Source organism: Bombina bombina, chromosome 7 (assembly GCF_027579735.1).
Source record: "Bombina bombina isolate aBomBom1 chromosome 7, aBomBom1.pri, whole genome shotgun sequence".
Lineage (NCBI taxonomy): Eukaryota > Metazoa > Chordata > Amphibia > Anura > Bombinatoridae > Bombina > Bombina bombina.
The window spans coordinates 491219691-491241527 of NC_069505.1; the positions used below are offsets into that span (position 1 = coordinate 491219691).

Consider the following 21837-nt stretch of genomic DNA (forward strand, 5'->3'; position numbering starts at 1 on the left):
AAAAAAGTTAATTTTTGTTTGTCCCACCCCCCCTTTTTTTTTTTTTATTAGCTGCATGTTCAAGAGCCTCCAGGAAACCATCTAAATCCTGAACCTAATCCTCCGCCTGCTAGTGTAGACCTAGACTTTCTAGAAGATGACGACATTCTCGGGTCCCCGTCAGGTGGAGGCAATAGCCTGCCCAACTCTGATCAGACTTGTGACATCCTCCAACAGAGTTTACAGGAGGCCAACATCACAGAGCAGACTCTGGAAGCTGAGGCAGAGCTGGACCTGGGCTCATTTCAGCTTCCTACCTTACAGCCGGTGGTGCAGACTGCCCCAGATGGAACTCCCCAAATATTTTCTGGAGGTGCAGACCTCATTGGTCTACAGCAGCCAGCAGTGTTGACTCATCAAGCTTTAGTGCAGCAATCGGTGGGAGGAGATGGGGTCAATAAAGCTATCAACGTGCAACCCTTTCTACAACAAGTTGGGCTAGGTAATGTCACCATCCAGCCCATTCCTAATATTCAAGGACTGCCTAATGGAAGCCCAGGTGGAGCACTGGGCATCGGGCAAATACAGGTGGTGGGTCAACAAGTGATGTCAATTAATCAGCCCGCCCAGCAGATCATTGCCAAGCAGGTGCAACAGACGCAAGTAGCCAGTCTTCCAGTGGGCAGTTACCTATCTGGGGCAACCCCAGAGCAGCAGCAGCAGGTGAATCTTGCCTCCAGTGGAGTGTCACCACAGAATACCACCGGACTTGTGCTACAGAACAAAATTCCAGCTGTGGCAACTACACTCAATGGGAACTCCATGTTTGGTGGCGTGTCAGCAGCACAGTGCACGCAGACCCTAACGGTTACACCCAGCCTTGGTAGCCAAGTTATCATTCAGAGGACACCCACACCCATCCAGCCAAAACCAGCTGGTGTTCTGCAGCAAAAGCAGCTGTTCCAGATCTCACCTAAACCTTTTGGTCCTAACAACACCACACTCACAATACAAGGGGATGCATCCCTGCAGCAGCAGAAGACGCAACAGAACCTGACTTTTATGTCTGGTAAGCCTGGACAAAATGTTGTGCTTTCCAGCTTTCCTCAAGGGCTCCCTGCCAATATGTTCAAACAGCCTCCCCCACAGCAACAGACATTAGGCAAGCCCATGAGTGTACAACTGCTAAATCAGGGTAGCAGCATTGTCATCCCAGCCCAACATGCCCAGGCAATGCTTCAAGGACAGAACCAGTTCCTTTTGCCCGGACAGCTGACAGGAGCTTCAGCTGTTCAACAACTATCTGCCCTTCAGGCCAACATGGGAGGCCAGATCTTGACATCCCACCCCAGTGGACAAACTCACATTATCAGCCAGGGTCCAGGAGGCCAACTTCTCAACCAGGCTCTTCTGGCCAACCAAAACATTGCAGGACAACTTAACCTAGGACAGATGCTCACATCACAGAATGCCCATGGCACAGCACACATCTTATCAGCCCCCATACAGTTGCAAGCTGGACAGGTTGGGCAGCCTACCCTGTTTCAGATGCCAGTGTCTTTGGCTGGGAGCCTGAGCACACAAAGTCAGCCATCAGTGGCCACATCCTTAAACCAGGCAGGACAGACGGTCATCCAAGGGGTAACATTACCAAATCAGGTGACCATGTTCAACCAGTCTGAGAACTTAGGGCAAGCTGTCAGCCTCCAGCAGGCCTCAGCAGGCAGCAGCCAAAGCCCTGGTCTTGTACCCCAACCGGCTCAGCAAGTTGGCCAGGGTACCAATATCCTGCCCAGCACAGACCAACCCTCCATCCTGACCGTCCAAACTGCCCAACAGCCTCCTCAAGGACAACCCCAGCTCCAGTTGAATGTACAGCAACAGTCGCAGCCTTTAGCACCTCCGCCCCCTCAGCAGGCTATGCCCCTCCCGTCCCAGCCCAGTCCCAACTTGGCGTCTAGCCCAGACAAAGTTATATTGGGCCAAGCCACTCCAGGAAACCTCATGAGCGAGTCAATGCAGATGTTTCTTCAGCAGGTAAGGTTTTTAGTTGTTGTAATGATGATATATTTAAATTTGCAGTTGTTATAAGACCAACCTCCTAGTAGGTTTGAAAGGGACATAATGTATGATTCTTATACAAGATACCTTCAACATAGTGCTTCTTATTTTTTATTAGTATTTACCAGAACAAGCTGCAGACCTGAAATTACTTCAGTTTTCTTTTTGTGTCAAAGCACACATTATATTAAAGAATTATATGAAGAGCCTAAGCCTAACTCTGCATCTAACTAGTGAAGAAATGATTCTGTGCCTCAGACAAGACCATTACCTGTGTGCTATGTGATTTTAAAAGTACAGTAAATGCCTAGATTTTGTACCGTGTATTTGACAGGGTAGGCTTAAAATGTTGCTATTGCACAAAACTGTGTAGAAAACTTATTTTGCAATGCCTTGAGCCTGCTGGTCCGCCCTCTCTGTTTTACAAAATGAGTTTCACTTCAGCCAATCAGAAAGGTGTACATCAGTGCATTGCTTACAGTAGTGGAGGAACAATGCTTTTATTGGCATTGGAGATGTGTAGAGCAATATGTGTGCTAATATTAGTAGAGCTCAGATCATCAGGTTTTTAATAACTAGACCAAATAATGTGTGTTCATTTAATGCAGGATAAACCTATTTTGGACACTTATGAAAAAGAGAATAAAAAGCACAGAGATTCATTCATACATACACATGTTCTCCATAAAATGTTGGCATTTGGAATAAATAGCTGGGTGGGGGCTGTGTAATATTTTGTGCTATAATCGCACTATGTAACTTAAAGGGACATAAAACAGGTTGAGGTCTGTGCATATCATAAAAGGGCTGATTAAAAATAGTTTGCATACAAATAGTTTTTTACATATTGCTGGCAAGTATTTTAAAATAATTTTCAAAAATAAGCAAAATGAATTGCATATCTAAGCTGCCTGGAGCAGCCAACTCCACCCCCTTATCAGTGTTTAGACACAGGCATTGTATTTCAACTGAGTGCACAGCATCTAGGCATGCTCCAGCAGATAATCCCTATGCATTTTCTTCTTAAACGGGAAGAGTCCACAGCTGCATTCCTTAATTTTGGGAATTCAGAACCTGGCCACCAGGAGGAGGCAAAGACACCCCAGCCAAAGGCTTAAATACCTCCCCCACTTCCCTCATCCCTCAGTTATTCTTTGACTTTTGTCATAGGAGGTTGGCAGAGAAGTGTCAGAATATTTTTATATAGTCTCTTATGGAGGGTAGTACTCTTCGAAATGGGACTGGAGTTTTAAGTAATCCTGTCAGTCTCTCAATGAGAGCATGGATGAGAGTCTGGAGATGCAGGAAGAGTGTTTCTGCGAAACCATCCCGACTCATTAACAGCTCCTTAGCAATCAGCGTTGAGGAGTTTTGCTGCCTGCTTTCTTCTCTCAAGTCCATGTCAGAAGCGAGGCTACTATCTGTCACCCTTGAAGGGCCGTGTTCCTGTTCCACGGCGTTGATTCCAGTAAGATCGTTTCATTTTACTTTGATGTGAAAAGTAATGTAAATGAAGCAGTCAGAGTTTAAGTGGGACTCCTTTATCTTTATAAGGAATCAAGGGTTAATATCTCCTGAGGGGGGTTATTCAACAGGGGGGACTTTAATCATGTTTATGTGATTCTGTCTGCTAACGTGTAGTGTTATTTGGGCTTGTGGCTAGATCGGAACATAACGGCCTTTTCTTGTCAGGCTGCGCAGCCCTTGTAGACCTTGGCACGCTTTTCTATGGCCTGCTCAGTGCACCTTGTGTCGAGGAGTGGTCACGTTTCTGTGCTCGATTTTCGTATTCCTGACTGTGTGGTGACAGTCTGTTTCGCTAGCTGTCTGGGTCTCAGGAGGTGGTAAGTGCCCCAGCCATTGGGGGTGTAATGTGCCATTTTTTATTTTTCTGTCCATAATTTCTATATAACAAGTTATGGAGGATTCTGTCTTTTTGGAGATGGATGTCTCTGATTCAGATTCTACTTCTTGTGAAGAGTATGACATTTCCCGGGTAATTCATGCCCATCAGTTATGTTCCGAATGCCGCTCTAGAGTGCTCTCTTCTCCCGTTACAGGGAACTTAGAGTCTGCCGAGTCATCCGCCCCTGGGGATCCCATATCCCATGCGGCGTGTCCCCTATAACCTTCTTTGGCTACGCAAGCAGGTGTCCCTAATGCCGTTACCCCTTCTGTGGAAAGCGGTTTGTTTCCTCCAGAGGTTATGACACGGCTCTGCATGGCAATATCTATGGCACTGGCGCATTTATATCTTCCAGAGGAGGTGTTGCTGAGATACTGTCCGTGTTATGCTAACCGGGGCTCGTCAAGCATAGGATCGCCTGGGTCAGACCAGCCATCTGGGGAAGCGGTCTCCTCTGAAGCTTCAGGGGCCCAACCGTCGGGGGCCTTCAGTTGCCCCGGCGGAGGTAAGTCTTGCTTTTCGTTATAGACTGGCACGCCTTTGTTTCCTGCTCCGGCATGTTTGGGTGGTGCTGGAGGATCCCAGTACTAATAGGTTAAGGGATCTTCAGTCTTCTGTTCCAGACGGCAAGCTGGGTTAGACGTGTGGGGATGAGGTTAATCTCCTGGTCGTCTTCCATTTTCCTTTTTTTTTTTTTTTTTTTTGGCTATTTTATTCTAGTTCTGAGCTGTGGAAGAATGTGGTCTCTGATTGGCTGGTCCCGTTGGTGTGCCCATTCACCTGCGGGTGCTGCTCTTCTTTTATTTGATCCGGTTAGGATGTATTTTATTTATTTTTTAAGAAGCTCATGTCTGTTATGATTTCTCTGTTGGGAAATATTTCTTCTCTGGAATTTGATACTTGCGATTTTGGGGTCGCTCAGGCACATCCGCGAAAGTCGCATGTTAAGGTGTTGATACATTGTTATGCCTTTAAATCCTTTTATCAAGTCCTCGTGGGGTCTCGAATTTCTGTGGCCTGGTTCAGTTTGGAGCACCCTATGTAGCAGGCTGGTTCTGATAGGGCGCTATTTCTGTTTTTTACGGTCTATATCATCCACGTGGTGCCAGTGTTAACAACTGACCTGGCTGGGTGGTGAGTTACTCTCTTGGATGAGGAGTTTATTAATCTTGGTGTCTCTTCAGATTGAATAATCTTTGCTTTTGCTAAGAGTTTTCATGAAGTGAACCTTCCATGAGTTCCTTAAAATTTTTGAGGCTCTGTCCCTGCAGTGCTAAAACATGGTAGAAGAAGCCCTCATTCCCAAACGTCAGGCTGGTTCTCGTTCTGTCTTTGGGTGGGGCTTCGGGGGATTGTACTCAGTCCTCATTGTCCTGTTCCTCGTGGGTGGGGGTCTTGAGTGGATTCTACTAGGGATCAATCTGGCCAATTTCCCTCACTTTCTGTTTTGAGGTTCTCCTCTTGGAATCTGTTTTCCTTGATGATGGTCTCTCTTCCTTCAGGTTGAGGTTGATGGGCCTTTTTGTTCCCTCCCTTGGGGTGGGCTTCGGGTCATCTGTCTCTAGAAGTTAAAGCCTTTTGGTTTTTCTACTTCCAGGATCTCGTCTGCTCTTATATGTTTGGGAGATGTACAGATTAGATTGGAAACTGTGTCGCCCCTGCTTAGGTTTTTGCGGGTTTTCTCCCGTAAGGGGCTAGGATACATGCTCCTCCTTCAAACCTCGAGCTGTAGGGGTGTCAGGGAAGTGGATCCTGAGGATCTTGGAGACTTTTGTTAGCTTCTCTACCCAGTTTCTAAGGGAGATGTGGCGTAGTGGTTAGCTCCACCGCACCTGAAGCAGGAGGTTGTGGGCTTGAACCCAGGTAAAGCTCCTGGTTTCTCACCCGTCTTGTGATTCTGGTGACAGCTAGCTTCCCTAAACAGAGTTTTCTGTTTTCTCATAGGTTACTTAGTCTTTGGAATTTATCCCTAGAGCCTTAAGGCTTTCCAGAGTGGCTGTGTGGCTTTACCATTGCCTATCACCCTTTATATTGGGAGTTGTATCTCGTTGTGGGTGTCCTAAGCTCTCTGTGTGTGGGACATTTAGTGACAGTTCAGGGTCCAAGGTGTCTTGGATATGACTGTGATTGCGTTGCCTCTGGTGCAAAGTCTACTCCGGATGGGGTAACCTAGTGGTTCCTCAGGGGTTATTCAATATTTAAGCCGGCTCAAAGTTTTTGGGTGCCCGGGTTTGTTTGTCCTGTCTTTAACTGGAATCTTGGGGGTCCGTATCCATATCCCTTAGGACTGATTCGGGATGGCCCAGTTTCCCGGTTCATAACGTCGTCTTTTCCTACTGGTGTAATTTTTTCACTCTTGCAGGGAGATTTAGACTTCTTACTGGGCCGGCCTTAGTGGCCGGATGGTTTTTTCTTTTGTTAATGTTCTTTTGAGCTCGTCTACAGCTTTACGCTTCAGCCCCGCTGTAGTAAACCTGATGGTTAGGTTAGCTATCTAATGAGCAGAAGGTTTGCAGTTTGAGACCAACTGCAGCTGTTAAGTTCTGGCTTCGTTTTCCCTCCCCTCGGGGGTGAATCCGACATTCCATAGTATCCGCCTGGTGCTTTGTAGGTATTTTTATTCCTCTGTTTAGTGGGGTTGTTCCCCCTGCCTTGCGTGTGGGATGTCAGTGTGTAGGGATGGATTTCTTGTGCCATGCTTTTACTGTAGTTACATGAGAGGGTCTCCTTTTGGGAGTGCCCTTCGTCTTCAGGAAGGGGACTGTCTGGGTTCTGGAACCTGAGCTCTTGGGGGGGGGGGGGGCTGGATCCCTCCCTTTTTCCTTCTTGCAGGTCCTGCTGATTCGGGGTACTTTTCATCCCTAAGCCTTTGGGTCATTATCAGTCACTTTGGTGCTGGGTCCGTTGCCAGAGCGAGAGTCGGGGATCTGTCTGATCAGTTGATCTTAGCCGCGTATCAGTTATTCTGAACCTTCTTAAGGGAGAGGCTTCGCGGTGGATCCCTCCTCGGCAGGTAGTTTTTTCTACTGGGTTCGGTTCCTTCCTTTCCTGTCCCTGTTTGGGAATGTCCTGTCCTGCACTGTTTCAGAGTTCTTCTTATGATGAAGGTCCTGTGCGGTTTCATAACTAGGGTGGCGACCTGTGGTCGCTAAGTCCTTATTTGTAGCAGGACGCCTATGGTTTGGAGGAGAATATTCAGATATCTTATCTGATGCTGTTTTTCAGCGGCTCCCAGGGACGGTTCATCTTTAGGTTGCTCTTGTCTGGGTGCGAGTGAGTGCTCTGTGTAGGGGAGGGATTTTTCTTTCCTCCTTTTAAGTTCTCAGGACATTTCTTGGTTCTTTGAGGTAGAGGGGGCTTTTCAAGTCCTCCCTTTGCTTTGCTGGGTCGGCAGGGTCCTTTCATAGGTGCCCTTTTCATCCTGGTTCACTCTCTTGGAGTTCCTTTCTTGGTCCAGTCCCTTTGGGTTCTGAGGGTTCTTTCGGACTTATTTAGCTAAGTCTCCTTCCCCACTGGGGGAATGTGGATGTTTCCCCTTTCTCTTGCTCGGGGGTGAGTTTATTCTTGCGGGCTGCGGGCCTTCGTCTCCTCAGAGGCTTTTGGCTCGGCCGAGTCTAATAACCTGAGCGGTCTCTAGCAAATGCCTTTCAGGTTTTAACTGTTGGGCAGTTATCTCTGCCTTTTTCCTTTTTGTCCTTTTGGCTTCTCGTGAAGCATTTTTTTTCTGTCGGGAGTTTTGGGTTTTAGGCTGTGGTGCCCTAGGAGGGGGCCGCCTTTTGTACCCGCCCGTTTTGCATTCAGTGTCCTCTATAGCTTGGGGATTTCTTTTTAAGTAAGGAATGCAGCTGTTTACTCTTCCCGTTTAACAAGAAAATTATGCTTACCTAATCATTTTCTTTTCTTCTGATGGGAAGAGTCCACAGCTCCCCGCCTGCATTGTTCATAAGGGGCGGCCATATTTTTGTTTTCTTCCGACATCTTTTTTCACCCTGATATTTCCTTGTTCCCTCGGCAGAATGACTGGGGGATGAGGGAAGTGGGGGAGGTATTTTAAGCCTTTGGCTGGGGTGTCTTTGCCTCCTCCTGGTGGCCAGGTTATGAGTTCCCAAAAGTATGGAATGCAGCTGTGGACTCTTCCCGTCAAAAGAAAGGAAAATTATCAGGTTAGCATAATTTTGTTTTTTGCATTCTACCAAAACAACAATAGATATAGAAACAGCCATAGAAGGAAATGTGTTGGGAGTTAGAGCTTTACAATTCCGAAGCTAAAAAGAAAGGGTTAATGGCGAGGCACTGCCGTAAAGTAATTAAAGAGCATATTATATTTTATAATTCAGATAGAGCATCAGTTTTAAGCAACTTTCTAATTTACTCCTATTATCACATTTTCTTTGTTCTCTTTGTGTCTTTATTTGAAAGAGCAGGAATGTAAAGCTTAGGAACCAACCTATCTTTGGTTTAGCACCTTGGGTACAGCTTGCCGGCTCATAAGCTTTACATTCCTGCTTTTTCAAATAAAGATACCAAGAGAACGAAGAGATTTTTTATAATAGGAGTAAATTAGAAAGTTGCTTAAAATAGGTTTGCTCTATCTGAATCATGAAAGAAAATATGTGGGTTCAGCATCTTTGTTATCCATAGCACACATTGATTTAATGATACATTTTTGTAAGATAGGAAATTAAGTTAAGGTTAGGTAGTTACATTTTAGTGGTGGTAAGTAAAATCAACTGCCAGTTGGTGTACCCACTAAATTAATATATTAGGCATGTGCAGACATTTGTTATAGAAAGAACACAGAATATGGCTGCAGCCTGCAGCATTGGTTATTTTTGGTGCTATATTTATTAGTGCAAAGCACAAATATCTGTGCAGATCCAGATATTTATGTGTTTAACTTTTACAGTAATATATCCCCAGGACCTTTTTTAGTGGGTACAGCACCCGGCAGATTTTACTGAGCACCCAGCTAAAATTTGAACCAATATAAAGCTAAAATGAGATAATTTTAATGTTTTATTGCACAAATTAGCTTTAAATTTATGTTAAATATTGTAATTCATTTGTGCTTTGGGTAGTAGAAAATGATGTAATATTAGAAAACATTACACCGTCCCCACCCAGCTACTTCATAATGCCACCTGGCTGGCAACATTGTCTGTGGAGTACACTGTATGTGTGTAATATATACATGTAAATGTAAGTATATAGATAGAGAGATCTATAAATATATCTATTCATAGAGAGAGAGAGAGAAATACAAAAACATGCTATTGTTCTATTTGAGTTTATTTTAACAAATTCTCATTCAGGATATTTTATTCAGGTAACAATTTTCTCCAGTTTACCTGTCGTCCTGCTTTTACTCATTATCAGTGAAATAGAGATTGCCACCTAGTGGCTTAACATTGATATATTCTGCCGTGCTTGTGGGTGAAGGGAGAACTTAATGCCTGGCCAAAACTACTCCTACTGCCAAGGTTTAGGGAATTCCCCCATAATGGATTTGATCTGAACCCAAAGTGATATTTTACCAATGAATGCGACTTATATTGAGTCCTTTCTTTTCTCCTAAAGTTTAGCTTAGTATCTGTTCCTATTTGCCCATAGTTTACATATTCTTTTCAATAAAAAAAAAAGATAAATAAAAGTAGTAAAAATAAAATCCTGGTGGTTTTGGCACTGAACGTTTTGGCCAGGCACTATTTTAAAAAAAATACAAATAATTAAGGTTGTGTTCTATGACACAAGAGTTAGTTTGCTGACCTGGATTGCTGCTGTTGGACATTTCAGAAGGAGCAGCATCAACAGTTTTATGAAGCGGCTTTGAAATCGCAACAGGAGAGTGGCCTGATACTGACCTCTGCCCCAACGCATCTCCATCTCCCCCTGCCAATCTACAGTTTGGCGGTGTCCGCCACCACCCTCAACACTAGCACCATCACCACAAGCAGTAGTGTGCCCGCCTCCGTCATAGTGAGCAGCAGCTCTGGCTCAGCTGCCCAGCCCAACCGCGAGCTGTCCCAGAACCTCGGAGCAGCCGCGGCGTCGGAATCCAAGGGACCGAGCAACATACCTCACTACTCAACCAGCCAGTCTCAACAGGCTTTGGTTTGCCAGGTAGCCACAAAACTGCTGCCACCCCTATCAACCCTTTTAATCTGCTTTCACCTAAATCCTCTCTATCTCTGTTCTTCCCACCTATGTTTGGTGAGGAGTTCTGCAGCTCTGCCCTTCTACATTTCTCCTGTTACTCCTCTTAATAAAAATGGTGGAGGTACCTGGAATTCCTAGCAATACCATGTTCTGACCAATATTTTTTTTAATGTCATAAATTCCTTTTAGTCTTTAGTCCTATGTCTCTGAAACTTGAAGCACCTATATTTTTCAAGACACCTTAAAAGCCTTTGTTGTCTTTAGATAGAGAAGTTGGGGGGATGAAAAAAAAAATATATATATATATATATATATATATATATATATATATATATATATATATATATATAAATTAAAATTGTTTGTGTATTTTACCCCATATACGTTGTTTTTACATAGTAAGTTGAAATATATATATATATATATATATATATATATATATATAATCAAGCATGATGTTTCGGGGAGACACTCCCCTTCCTATAGGGGCATATACTGTTTAAATAGACTCCCGAGTTTTGTGTTTGCATTTCTGAGTAAGGGGAGTGTCCCCCCGAAGCAGTGCTCTTTTCTGATATAGATATAGATATATATATATATATATTTTTTTTTTCCTTCCAACTTTCTATCTAAAAACACCCAAACAAAATTTTATTTAAATAAAAATTATATATATATTTTAATATTTAAATAAAATGTTGTTTAGATATTTACCCACTGTACAAAAGACTTGAACACAAGCTACAAAACTAAGATTTACGGCTATGTATAAAATACACAGGTTCTCTACAAGGAATTATTGGTCATTGAAGGTAGCTCCAGTCTCATAGTATACTTAAATGGACATAAATACTTTTCAATAAAGAGAGCTTAGTAAATTTCATGAGTGGAGTACATTGAAAAATCTCTTAATCACATGATCTGCCCATCTGAATCATGAAAGTTTAATTTTGGTTTTCATGTCCATTAACTAACTGGTTCCGTTTCCAATAATACCCAACAAAGTAGATTTTCATTTTTTTTATTTTTTTTTAAAAAACAACAACTTGGCACAGATGGATTGTTTTTTTATATTTTTTTTATAAAATTTTTTTTTAAATTCTTATACGTTCATTGGGTGGATAAAGTCAGTGATTCAGACTTATTTTAAATTTTATATGTATTTTAAGGAACCCAGTATAAGATTTTATCAAATTTGACTGGTACTTTTTATTTTTTTATTTTTTCCCACCATAAATGACAAGAAATTCAGCCTTTATAAATGAACCAAGCTCTGAAAGGTCATTCCTTTCTATGTTATTATTTAAATTGGGCCTGGAAATTGTCATTCTCGCTCATGCTTAGTATGGTTTTAATAAATTTATTTTTAGTGGTGCAATGTACCGTATAAAATTATAAATATATATATATATTTTTTTTTTAAAAAAAGATGTTTTTATGAATTACATTAATTGCACTCTGTCATTTTTACATATTTCAATTCTTGAAAAGTTAAACATTTGTATTATTTATTATTATCAGTAATAATAATAAACTACACCACCATTGTTCAAGCAAGAATTTTTTGCAAAAATACCTTTTCTTCTATAAGGTACGGCGAGTCCACGGATTCATCCTTTACTTGTGGGATATTATCCTCCTGCTAACAGGAAGTGGCAAAGAGCACCACAGCAGAGCTGTCTATATAGCTCCTCCCTTAGCTCCACCCCCAGTCATTCTCTTTGCCTACTCTAAGTAATAGGAAGGGTAAAGTGAAAGAGGTGATAAAATATAATTTCTTCAAGCAAGAGTTTTTTTGTTTTAAATGGTACCGGTGTGTACTATTTACTCTCAGGCAGCAGATGGATGAAGACTTCTGCCTGGAGGATGATGATCTTAGCATTTGTCACTAAGATCCAGTACAGTCCCCACAGAGGCTGAGGGGTGCAGGAAACTTCAGTGTGAGGAATGTTTTCATGCTATATAGCAGTGAGGTATGTTCAGTCATTTTTTCTGGAGAGACTGTGTATTTCAGAAAGGCTGACAGTATCCCCATGAGGGTAAGGGTAAGCAGTAATCCTAAGAGCTATAGATGGGCATTACTAAGCTTGCATAAGGAGCTATTTAAAAAATGGTTGAAACTGAGTTTTTGAATGTTTGTGGGAAAACGTTTTGTGAACTGGGAGTGCTGTTAACGTTTTTTTGGGCAATAACGTTTTGTGGCAACTTTATTGAGGGTACACTTGGCTTATTTTTTGGGTCTCAGAACCCACATGGCTAGTTTAAAACCGCTCTGGTGCGGTTCTTTGAGGCTGTAGAGACATCGAGTGAGATGTGCGGGGCCTATTTTCACGCCTCAGATGTGCAGTTGTTTTCACTTAGCAAGCAGCAAGTCCCAACTCCTGATGGCCCTTGTGGAAGTTTTGGGCCAAATCGAAGCTTTAACCCCATATTTACATATTTAAGGCCTAAATCCGGAAAAAATACCCCCAGCACCTTGCCACAGCCCTGCTGTGGCACCTACCTGAGTGCAGGTAGGCGCCACAGCAGGGCTGTGGCAAGGTGCTGGGGGTATTTTTTCCGGATTTAGGCCTTATCAATCCGGTTTGCACAATAAAGGGTTAAATGTTAAATTTTCTTGTGGGGCAAACTTAACTACACATATTGAGTCTGCTATCAATTTGAAAAATTTGGTGTATTTTAAAGCAGTTTTGTAGAACGTGTATGCTTTTTTTCTCTTAAAGGCGCAGTACCGGTTTTTAAGATTATTTTTTCACTAAATAAAGTGTTTTCATGCTTGTTTGTAGTCATTACTAGCCTGTTCAACATGTCTGACATTGAGGATAGTCAATGTTCAATATGTTTAAAAGCCATTGTGGAAACCCCACTTAGAATGTGCACTGAAAGGTCAATAAATTGCAAAGAACATATTTTAGCTACTAGAAGTATGTCGCAGGATAATTCTCAGTCAGAAGGGAATCGGGTTATGCCATCTAATTCTCCCCAAGTGTCACAACCATTAACGCCCGCACAAGCGACGCCAAGTACTTCTAGTGCGTCTTATTCTTTCACCCTGCAAGATATGGCCGCAGTTATGAATACTACCCTCACAGAGGTTTTATCTAAGCTGCCTGGGTTGCAGGGGAAGCACAGTAGGTCTGGTGTGAGAACAAATGCTGAGCCCTCTGACGCTTTATTAGCCATATCCGATGTACCCTCACAATGTTCTGAGTTGGGGGTGAGGGATTTGCTGTCTGAGGGAGAGATTTCTGATTCAGGAAAGATGTTCCCTCAGACAGACTAAGATATGACGGCTTTTAAATTTAAGCTAGGACACCTCCGCTTGTTGCTCAGGGAGGTTTTAGCGATTCTGGATGATTGTGACCCTATTGTAGTTCCAGAGAAATTGTGTAAAATGGACAGATTTCTAGAGGTTCCTGCCTACACTGATGTTTTTCCAGTCCCTAAGAGGATTTCGGACATTGTTACTAAGGAGGGGGATAGACCAGGTATTCCGTTCGCTCCCCCTCCTACTTTTAAGAAAATGTTTCCCATATCAGACACCATGCGGGACTCATGGCAGACGGTCCCTAAGGTGGAAGGAGCTATTTCTACCCTGGCTAAGCGTACAACTATACCTGTTGAGGACAGTTGTGCTTTCAAAGATCCTATGGATAAAAAATTAGAGGGTCTTCTGAAGAAAATATTTGTTCATCAGGGTTTTCTTCTCCAACCTATAGCGTGCATTGTTCCTGTAACTACTGCAGCTGCTTTTTGGTTTGAGGCTCTGGAGGAGGCTCTTCAGGTTGAGACCCCATTAGATGATATTCTGGATAGAATTAGGGCTCTCAAGCTAGCTAATTCTTTCATTACAGATGCTGCTTTTCAACTGGCTAAATTAGCGGCAAAGAATTCAGGTTTTGCCATTTTAGCACGTAGAGCGTTATGGCTTAAGTCCTGGTCTGCTGATGTGTCATCAAAATCTAAGCTTTTAGCCATCCCTTTCAAAGGTAAGACCCTAGTCGGGCCTGAACTGAAAGAGATCATTTCAGACATCACTGGAGGGAAAGGCCATGCCCTTCCTCAGGAATAAGACAAATAAGATGAGGACCAAACAAAATAATTTTCGTTCCTTTAGAAACTTCAAAAGTGGTCCCTCTACCTCTTCCCCTACTGCAAAACCAGAGGGGAATTTTGCTCAATCCAAGTCAGTCTGGAGACCTAACCAGACTTGGAACAAAGGTAAACAGGCCAAGAAGCCCGCTGCTGCCACCAAGACAGCATGAAGGGGTAGCCCCCGATCCTGGACCGGATCTAGTAGGGGGCAGACTTTCTCTCTTTGCTCAGGCTTGGGCAAGAGATGTTCAGGACTCCTGGGCTTTAGAAATCGTAACCCAGGGGTATCTTCTAGATTTCAAAGATTCTCCTCCAAGGGGGAGATTCCATCTTTCTCAATTGTCTGCAAACCAGACAAAAAGAGAGGCGTTCTTACGCTGTGTAGGAGACCTATATACCATGGGAGTGATCCGCCAAGTTCCGAAAGCAGAACAGGGGGCAGGGGTTTTACTCCAATCTGTTTGTGGTTCCCAAAAAAGAGGGAACCTTCAGACCAATTTTAGATCTCAAGATCCTAAACAAATTCCTCAGAGTCCCATCTTTCAAGATGGAGACCATTCGGACTATTTTACCAATGATCCAGGAGGGTTAATATATGACCACCGTGGACTTAAAGGATGCGTATCTACACATTCCTATCCACAAAGATCATCACCAGTTCCTCTGGTTCACCTTTCTGGACAAGCATTACCAGTTTGTGGCTCTTCCCTTCGAGTTGGCCACAGCTCCCAGAATTTTCACAAAGGTGCTAGGGTCCCTTCTGGCGGTTCTAAGGCCGCAGGGCATAGCAGTGGCGCCTTATCTGGACGATATCTTAATTCAGGCATCAACTTACCAGCTAGCCAAGTCTCACACGGACATCGTGTTGACTTTTCTAAGATCTCACAGGTGGAAGGTGAACGTAAAAAATAGTTCACTTATCCCTCTCACAAGAGTTCCATTCCTGGGAACTCTGATAGATTCGGTGGACATGAAAATTTTTCTGACGGAGGTCAGGAAATCAAAGATTCTAACCATCTGCCGAGCTCTTCATTCCATTCCTCGGCCGTCAGTGGCTCAGTGTATGGAGGTAATCGGACTAATGGTAGCGGGAATGGACATAGTTCCATTTGCTCGCTTGCATCTCAGACCACTGCAACTATGCATGCTCAAACAGTGGAATGGGGATTATGCAGATTTATCTCCTCAGATAAATCTATATCAAGAGACCAGAGACTCTCTTCTTTGGTGGTTGTTACAGGATCATCTGTCCAAGGGAATGTGCTTCCGCAGGCCAGCGTGGGTCATAGTGACTGACGCCAGCGTATTGGGCTGGGGTGCAGTCTGGAATTCCCTGAAAGCACAGGGTTTGTGGACTCAGGAGGAGGCTCTCCTCCCGATAAATATTCTAGAACTGAGAGTGATATTCAACGCGCTTCAGGCGTGTCCTCTGCTGGCTTCGGCCAGATTCATAAGATTCCAGTCAGACAATATCACAACTGTAGCATATATCAATCATCAGGGGGGACAAAGAGTTCTCTAGCGGTGATAGAGGTTACCAAAATAATTAGATGGGCAGAGACTCACTCTTGCCATCTATCAGCAATCTATATCCCAGGAGTGGAGAACTGGGAAGCGGATTTTCTAAGTCGTCAGACTTTTCATCCGGGGGAGTGGGAACTCCATCCCGAGGTGTTTGCACAATTGATTCATCAATGGGGCACACCAGAATTGGATCTGATGGCGTCTCAGGCAGTACTGATAGATGCTCTAGCAGTACCCTGGTCGTTCAACCTGGCATATGTGTTTCCACCATTTCCTCTCCTTCCTCGTTTGATTGCCAGACTCAAACAGGAGAGAGCTTCAGTGATTTTGATAGCACCTGCGTGGCCATGCAGGACTTGGTATGCAGACCTGGTGGACAGGTCATCTCTTCCACCAAGGACTCTGCCACTGAGACAGGACCTTCTGATTCAGGGTCCGTTCCAGCATCCAAATCTAGTTTCTCTGCAGCTGACTGCTTGGAGATTGAACGCTTGATTCTATCCAAGCAGGGTTTTTCTGAGTCGGTCATAGATACCTTGATCCAGGCTCGAAAGCCTGTCACTAGGAAAATGTATCGTAAGATATGGCGTAAATATCTTTATTGGTGCGAATCCAAAGGCTACTCATGGAGTAAGATCAGGATTCCTAGGATTTTGTCTTTTCTCCAAGAAGGATTGGAGAAGGGGCTATCAGCTAGTTCCTTAAAGGGACAGATATCTGCTTTATCAATTCTACTGCACAAGCGTCTGGCAGATGTTCCAGACGTTCAGTCGTTCTGTCAGGCTCTAGTTAGAATCAAGCCTGTGTTTAAACCTGTTGCTCCGCCATGGAGTTTGAATTTAGTTCTAAATGTTCTTCAAGGGGTTCCGTTTGAACCTATGCATTCCATAGATATTAAGCTTCTATCTTGGAAAGTTCTGTTTTTAGTTGCTATCTCTTCGGCTAGAAGAGTTTTTGAACTATCTGCATTGCAATGTGACTCACCTTATCTTGTTTTCCGTGCTGATAAGGTGGTTTTGCGTACCAAACCTTGATTCCTTCCTAAGGTTGTTACTATTGGGAATATCAATCAGGAAATTGTTGTTCCTTCTCTGTGTCCTAATCTTTTTTCTAAGAAGGAGCGTCTGTTGCACAACTTGGACGTGGTTCGTGCTTTGAAGTTTTACTTGCAAGCAACCAAAGATTTCCGTCAAACATCATCTTTGTTTGTTGTCTGTTCTGGAAAACGTAGAGGTCAAAAAGCTACGGCTACCTCTTTCTTTTTGGCTTAAAAGCATCATCCGTTTGGCATACGAGACTGCTGGACAGCAGCCTCCTGAAAGGATTACAGCTCACTCTACTAGAGCGGTGGCTTCCACATGGGCTTTTAAAAATGATGCTTCTGTTGAACAGATTTGTAAGGCTGCGACTTGGTCTTCGCTTCATACCTTTTCCAAATTTTACAAATTTTATACTTTTGCTTCTTCGGAGGCTATTTTTGGGAGAAAAGTTCTTCAAGCAGTGGTGCCTTCTGTTTAACCATCTGTCTTGTCCCTCCCGTTCATCCGTGTCCTGTAGCTTTGGTATTGTATCCCACAAGTAAAGGATTTAGTTTCTCCTTTTTCTTCCTATACCTTCGGTCGAATGACTGGGGGGTGGAGCTAAGGGAGGAGCTATATAGATAGCTCTGCTGTGGTCCTCTTTGCCACTTCCTGTTAGCAGGAGGAAAATATCCCACAAGTAAAGGATGAATCCGTGGACTCGTCGTACCATAGAAGAAATTAATTTATCAGGTAAGCATAAATTTACTTTTTAGTCAGGTTAGGTATGGAGTTAACAGGACAAGTCCCTCAAGACACATCCTAGAATTTCATAAATAATATTGCTAATTAAATTAAAATGTTAATAAAATAAATATAGATTTGAAAATTAATGGGCGGTCATAGTTGGAAAATGTACATGCTCTAATTAGCATGTGATTGTAAATCTACCAACCCTGCACCTATGTGTTTAACCCCTGTTAAACACATGGAAGAACCGCTCAGGACCTGCAGAGCACTGCTGGTCAAGAGCGGAAACAGACGCTGATTTAGTCAGCAGGGCAAGTTACGCGACCAAACTGTTGAACTATCACTGATGATTGGATCAGTGCTAATTTTCCGGTTTTCTGTACCTCTACTATGTGTCTAACCCTGTGCAGTGTTGCAGGGTTACTAGTCTTAAAATAACATGCTCTCAAATTCGACTGAAATTACACTTTTAATATTTCCTTTGCCATACGGCCATTTTTATATAGAAATGTGTACGCACCTCCGTAATCCCTGTGAAATTCCCCCTCCCTTCAGCCGGTGTCGTTTCTTCCTTTGGATTTACCCTCTTGCTTGCTCTGTACCTCCGTATTTCTCACTAATTTCTTCTCCTGCAAAAGCTGCTGCTCTCGTTAATTACCTGCTCTCTCCCTGCACATTAAATAACTTCTGAAACTTGTTGTTCTGAGACACTTTCCCACTCTCACTGAAGTATTTTCCAGATTTTCTACACGCTGATTTTAAATTTATTTTTTCCCCTTTTTCTTGAGTGTTCAAATAATTGTTATATTTTTAGTTACATTTTTTTCATAAAGTTTAAATACGTTTTTTTAATGCACTTATTGCTAGCCTTTGTGATAATGAATTGGGATTGTATCTGTAGTTTATCTACGGTTTATAAAAAAAATATGAAAACTAGAAAATAGCCAATTTTAATTTACAGTTTAAATTCTGCTAACAAATTTGTGCAGTAAGAAGAAAGTGCCTAAAAAAATAATAATGCATGTTTCTAATTGTATTGTTGGAATGTACTTATATAGAACAAACAAACTTATTTTCTAAAGCTATGTGAAATTCCAATTTTGGAGATTGTGTTGTGGACTTTGTCCAGGAAATGCAAATAAATATTATTTATATTGTAGGTGTATTGTAATAAGATGGTATTTTATTGGTGGCCCAGGTAGATGATCAACTCTGTACGTTTCTGTCCTTGCAGATTCCTCCTGGACAGCAGAAGGTTCCTGGTGCCTCCCCTTCCCACTCGCTACCTCACCCACCCAGTCCCCAAGTACAGCCCTCCTCTGGCCCCCACCTTTCACAGATGCAGTCTCCCCACCAGTCCCGTCCCCCTTCCCAGCCTCAGCCATTATCACGGCCTCCCTCACGTCCCCATTCGCGTCCTCCTTCCCAACCACAGAGCATCCCACGCCCCCCCTCAGAGCCCCTCTCTCGTTCCTGCACACCTCAGCAGATGCAAAACCTTTTTGTAATCCAGAATCAGATCCCATCATCCTCTCCTCATGGATCTTCTCAACATCCTCTGCGTCCCCCATCTCAGCCTCAGGTACAAAGCACCTTTGCTTCCCACCAGCAAATGACACCAGAGGGCCCACAAAACCTATCATCCCCTCAACCCCACCTTCAACTACAGGTACAGCTCAGCAGTACCCCTAATGATATACGAGGGTCCTTTCCCATCTCCTTGCACGCTACCCCATCCTCTAGCGATCCCCAAACGCATTCATTCCAGCTGCAATTCCATCCTCAAACCCCCATCAAGGGACAGAATCCGGGGCAGCCTTTACACCTCAGCTCGGAGACACAGCGCACATTTCAGATGACGCCAAGCCAATTCCAGGCTTTGTCTAACGCACTTCCCCAGCAGCAGAAACACTTGTTGGACAGGTACCAACAGGTAATGAAGAAGATGAAGCAATGTCATTTTGTTCAGCTCTTTGCTTATGTCATGCTAGTGATTGACCAACTTATGTTTTTTTCTACCAGATGCAAGGGCTTATGATTTCCTCCCAGCAACTTCCTCCAAGTACCCAGTCCTCCCCAGGTATAAGTGGGCAGTACAGCACCCCACAACAGTCTTCTGTTTTAATCAGTGGTCCTGGTCAACCAGTGCCTCAACTTCATGGACATTCCCCTGGTCAGGTTCTCGTTCAGTCAGCACCTGTTTCTCATGGGGATCTTTCTAAGGGACAGGCAGGAACAGGTTGTGGCTCTGCTGTCCAGCTTTCTACAATACTCCAACAGCAGCACCAACAGCAGCAGCAGCACCAACAGCAGCAGCAGCAACACCAACAGCAGCAACACCAACAGCAGCATCACCACCAGGCTACAGTTTTGGTCAAAGGATCAGGTAAAATTCTAGGTGTACTGCCATATTAAGCTTTGCTTTCCCTTATTTTGGTTCCTTTTTATCCATCCACAGCAACTATCTTGTGTAGCTTTAAAGGGACAGTAAACGCCCTATTTACATTTTTCTGCAGTTTTCTTCGATTAACCTATCAGCAGACTCTGACAATAGTTATGACAGATTAACACCTGGTTTGCTGCAGTTGTTTTTGAATGTTCATGTTTCTACCAGATTGTGGAGCCAATTTTGAATTGATTCTGGAGAAGACTTGGATTGCCTTTGTGAATTGTTGTTGTTCACAAAATCCTCATTGTTTGTTTATTTTATATTTTTTGAAGTCAAACAGCAAATTAGATACAGAGTTTTAAGCCTGCCATGTGCACTTTCTGTTTTCAGGACTGGAAAAGCCAAATTTGTTTTCACTAAACAATAGTTTTTCTTATGTCCCTTTAAAAGGAACAGTTAAAGGGACCTTGAAAACTTTTTCTTTTCTTTCTTTTGTGATTCAGGTAGAGCTTTCAGTTTTAAATAACTTTCCAATGTATTTCTATTTTCTTATTGTTTTGCATTCTTTTTGTATCATTTGGTGAAAAGTATACCTAGGTAGGCTCAGAAGCTGCGGATTGGTGGCTGCACATATGTCATTTAGAAAGTTGTTTAAGATGATAGGATTTATCTGGATCATGAAATATTTTTTTTTAGATTTAATGTCCCTTTTAACTTTGCTTTTGCACTGTGTCTTACAATAACAAATGATCTTGTACTTACATAAAAATTCTGATAAAATCCAAGGCAACCTGTAGATGAGGCATTGATTGGAACGGTCCAATCACTGTGCTCAGAATAACTATCATTTGCATAATATTTGTTATCCAAATGAGCCTGCATGCGCAGTGCCACAGGGGCCGCTCCAATATCATTAATGATTGGCACACAAGTGGTCTGGCACTGCGGGTGGACTATCTCCTTGCAGCTGATGTCAGCCTAATTTTTTTTTCTTTTTTGACCCCTTCCATGTAATTTAAAGGGACTAGAATTATTGTTGTCTAAATATATAAATCCTTTTACACATTCCCCAGTTTTGCATAACCAATAGTTATATTAATATACTTTTTACCTCTGTGATTACCTTGTATCTAAGCCTCTGCAGACTGCCCCCTTATTTCAGTTCTTTTGACAGACTCTACGGAGTGAGCACACTGTTATCTATATGGCATACATAAACTAGCACTGTTTTGCTGTGAAAACTATAACAATTCATCGAGATAAGAGGTGGCTTTCAAAGGCTTTGAAATTGGCATATGAGCCTACCTAGGTTTAGCTTTTAACAAAAGGCCAAAAAGCAAAATCTGTAGCTTAGGTTTTCAAAATGCTGCAAATTACCTAAACCAGAGATTTGATTCTCCGCATTTGCAGGTTAATTGTGGTGCAAGAAGATTTTTACACAAAAGGAAGAGTTGTTCAATGTCCTTTTAATATGTAAGGTCTCATCTATTGGCTCTTCTAGTTGTAACCTCTTCTTAGAACGTACATCTATCTATTTTCAACACTTTAGAATCTTTACATTAAGAAGGCATTGCCAGAACCCAGGAATGCATTCAGTGTTGTAGATGGTAAAGGGACATGAAGCTAAAATCTATTATTTCCTTCTTAATATGAGGGGAGAGTCCATGGCTTCATTCATTACTTGTGGGAATACAGAAGCTGGCCACCAGGAGGAGGTAAAGACACCCCAGTCAAAGGCTTAAATACCTCCCCCACTCCCCTCATCCCCCAGTCATTCTTTGCCTTTCGTCACAGGAGGGGAGAGAAGTGTCAGAAGATTTAAGAGTAGTCTCTTATGGAGGGTAGTACTCTTCGGCATGGGACTGGAGTTTTAAGTAGTCTTGTCAGCCTCTCAGTGAGAGCATTAACGAATGTTAGGGTCTGGAGATGCAGGGAGAGTCTTTCTACAAAACCATCCA

General features: G+C 42.9%; 1 protein-coding gene across 3 annotated transcripts in view; it reads left to right on the top strand.

The window, feature by feature from the left end:
• The window catches only part of BICRA (BRD4 interacting chromatin remodeling complex associated protein), a 148626-nt gene that overhangs the window by 87754 nt on the left and 39035 nt on the right, over positions 1-21837 (top strand). For 2 of the 3 annotated variants that reach the window (XM_053721629.1, XM_053721630.1), the window contains 4 exons: positions 52-2016; positions 9740-10066; positions 18725-19423; positions 19513-19876. In XM_053721629.1, the coding sequence (XP_053577604.1) occupies positions 52-2016; positions 9740-10066; positions 18725-19423; positions 19513-19876 (3355 nt within the window). The remainder of the gene's footprint in view (positions 1-51; positions 2017-9739; positions 10067-18724; positions 19424-19512; positions 19877-21837) is intronic. The other variant, XM_053721631.1, reaches the window with a different exon arrangement.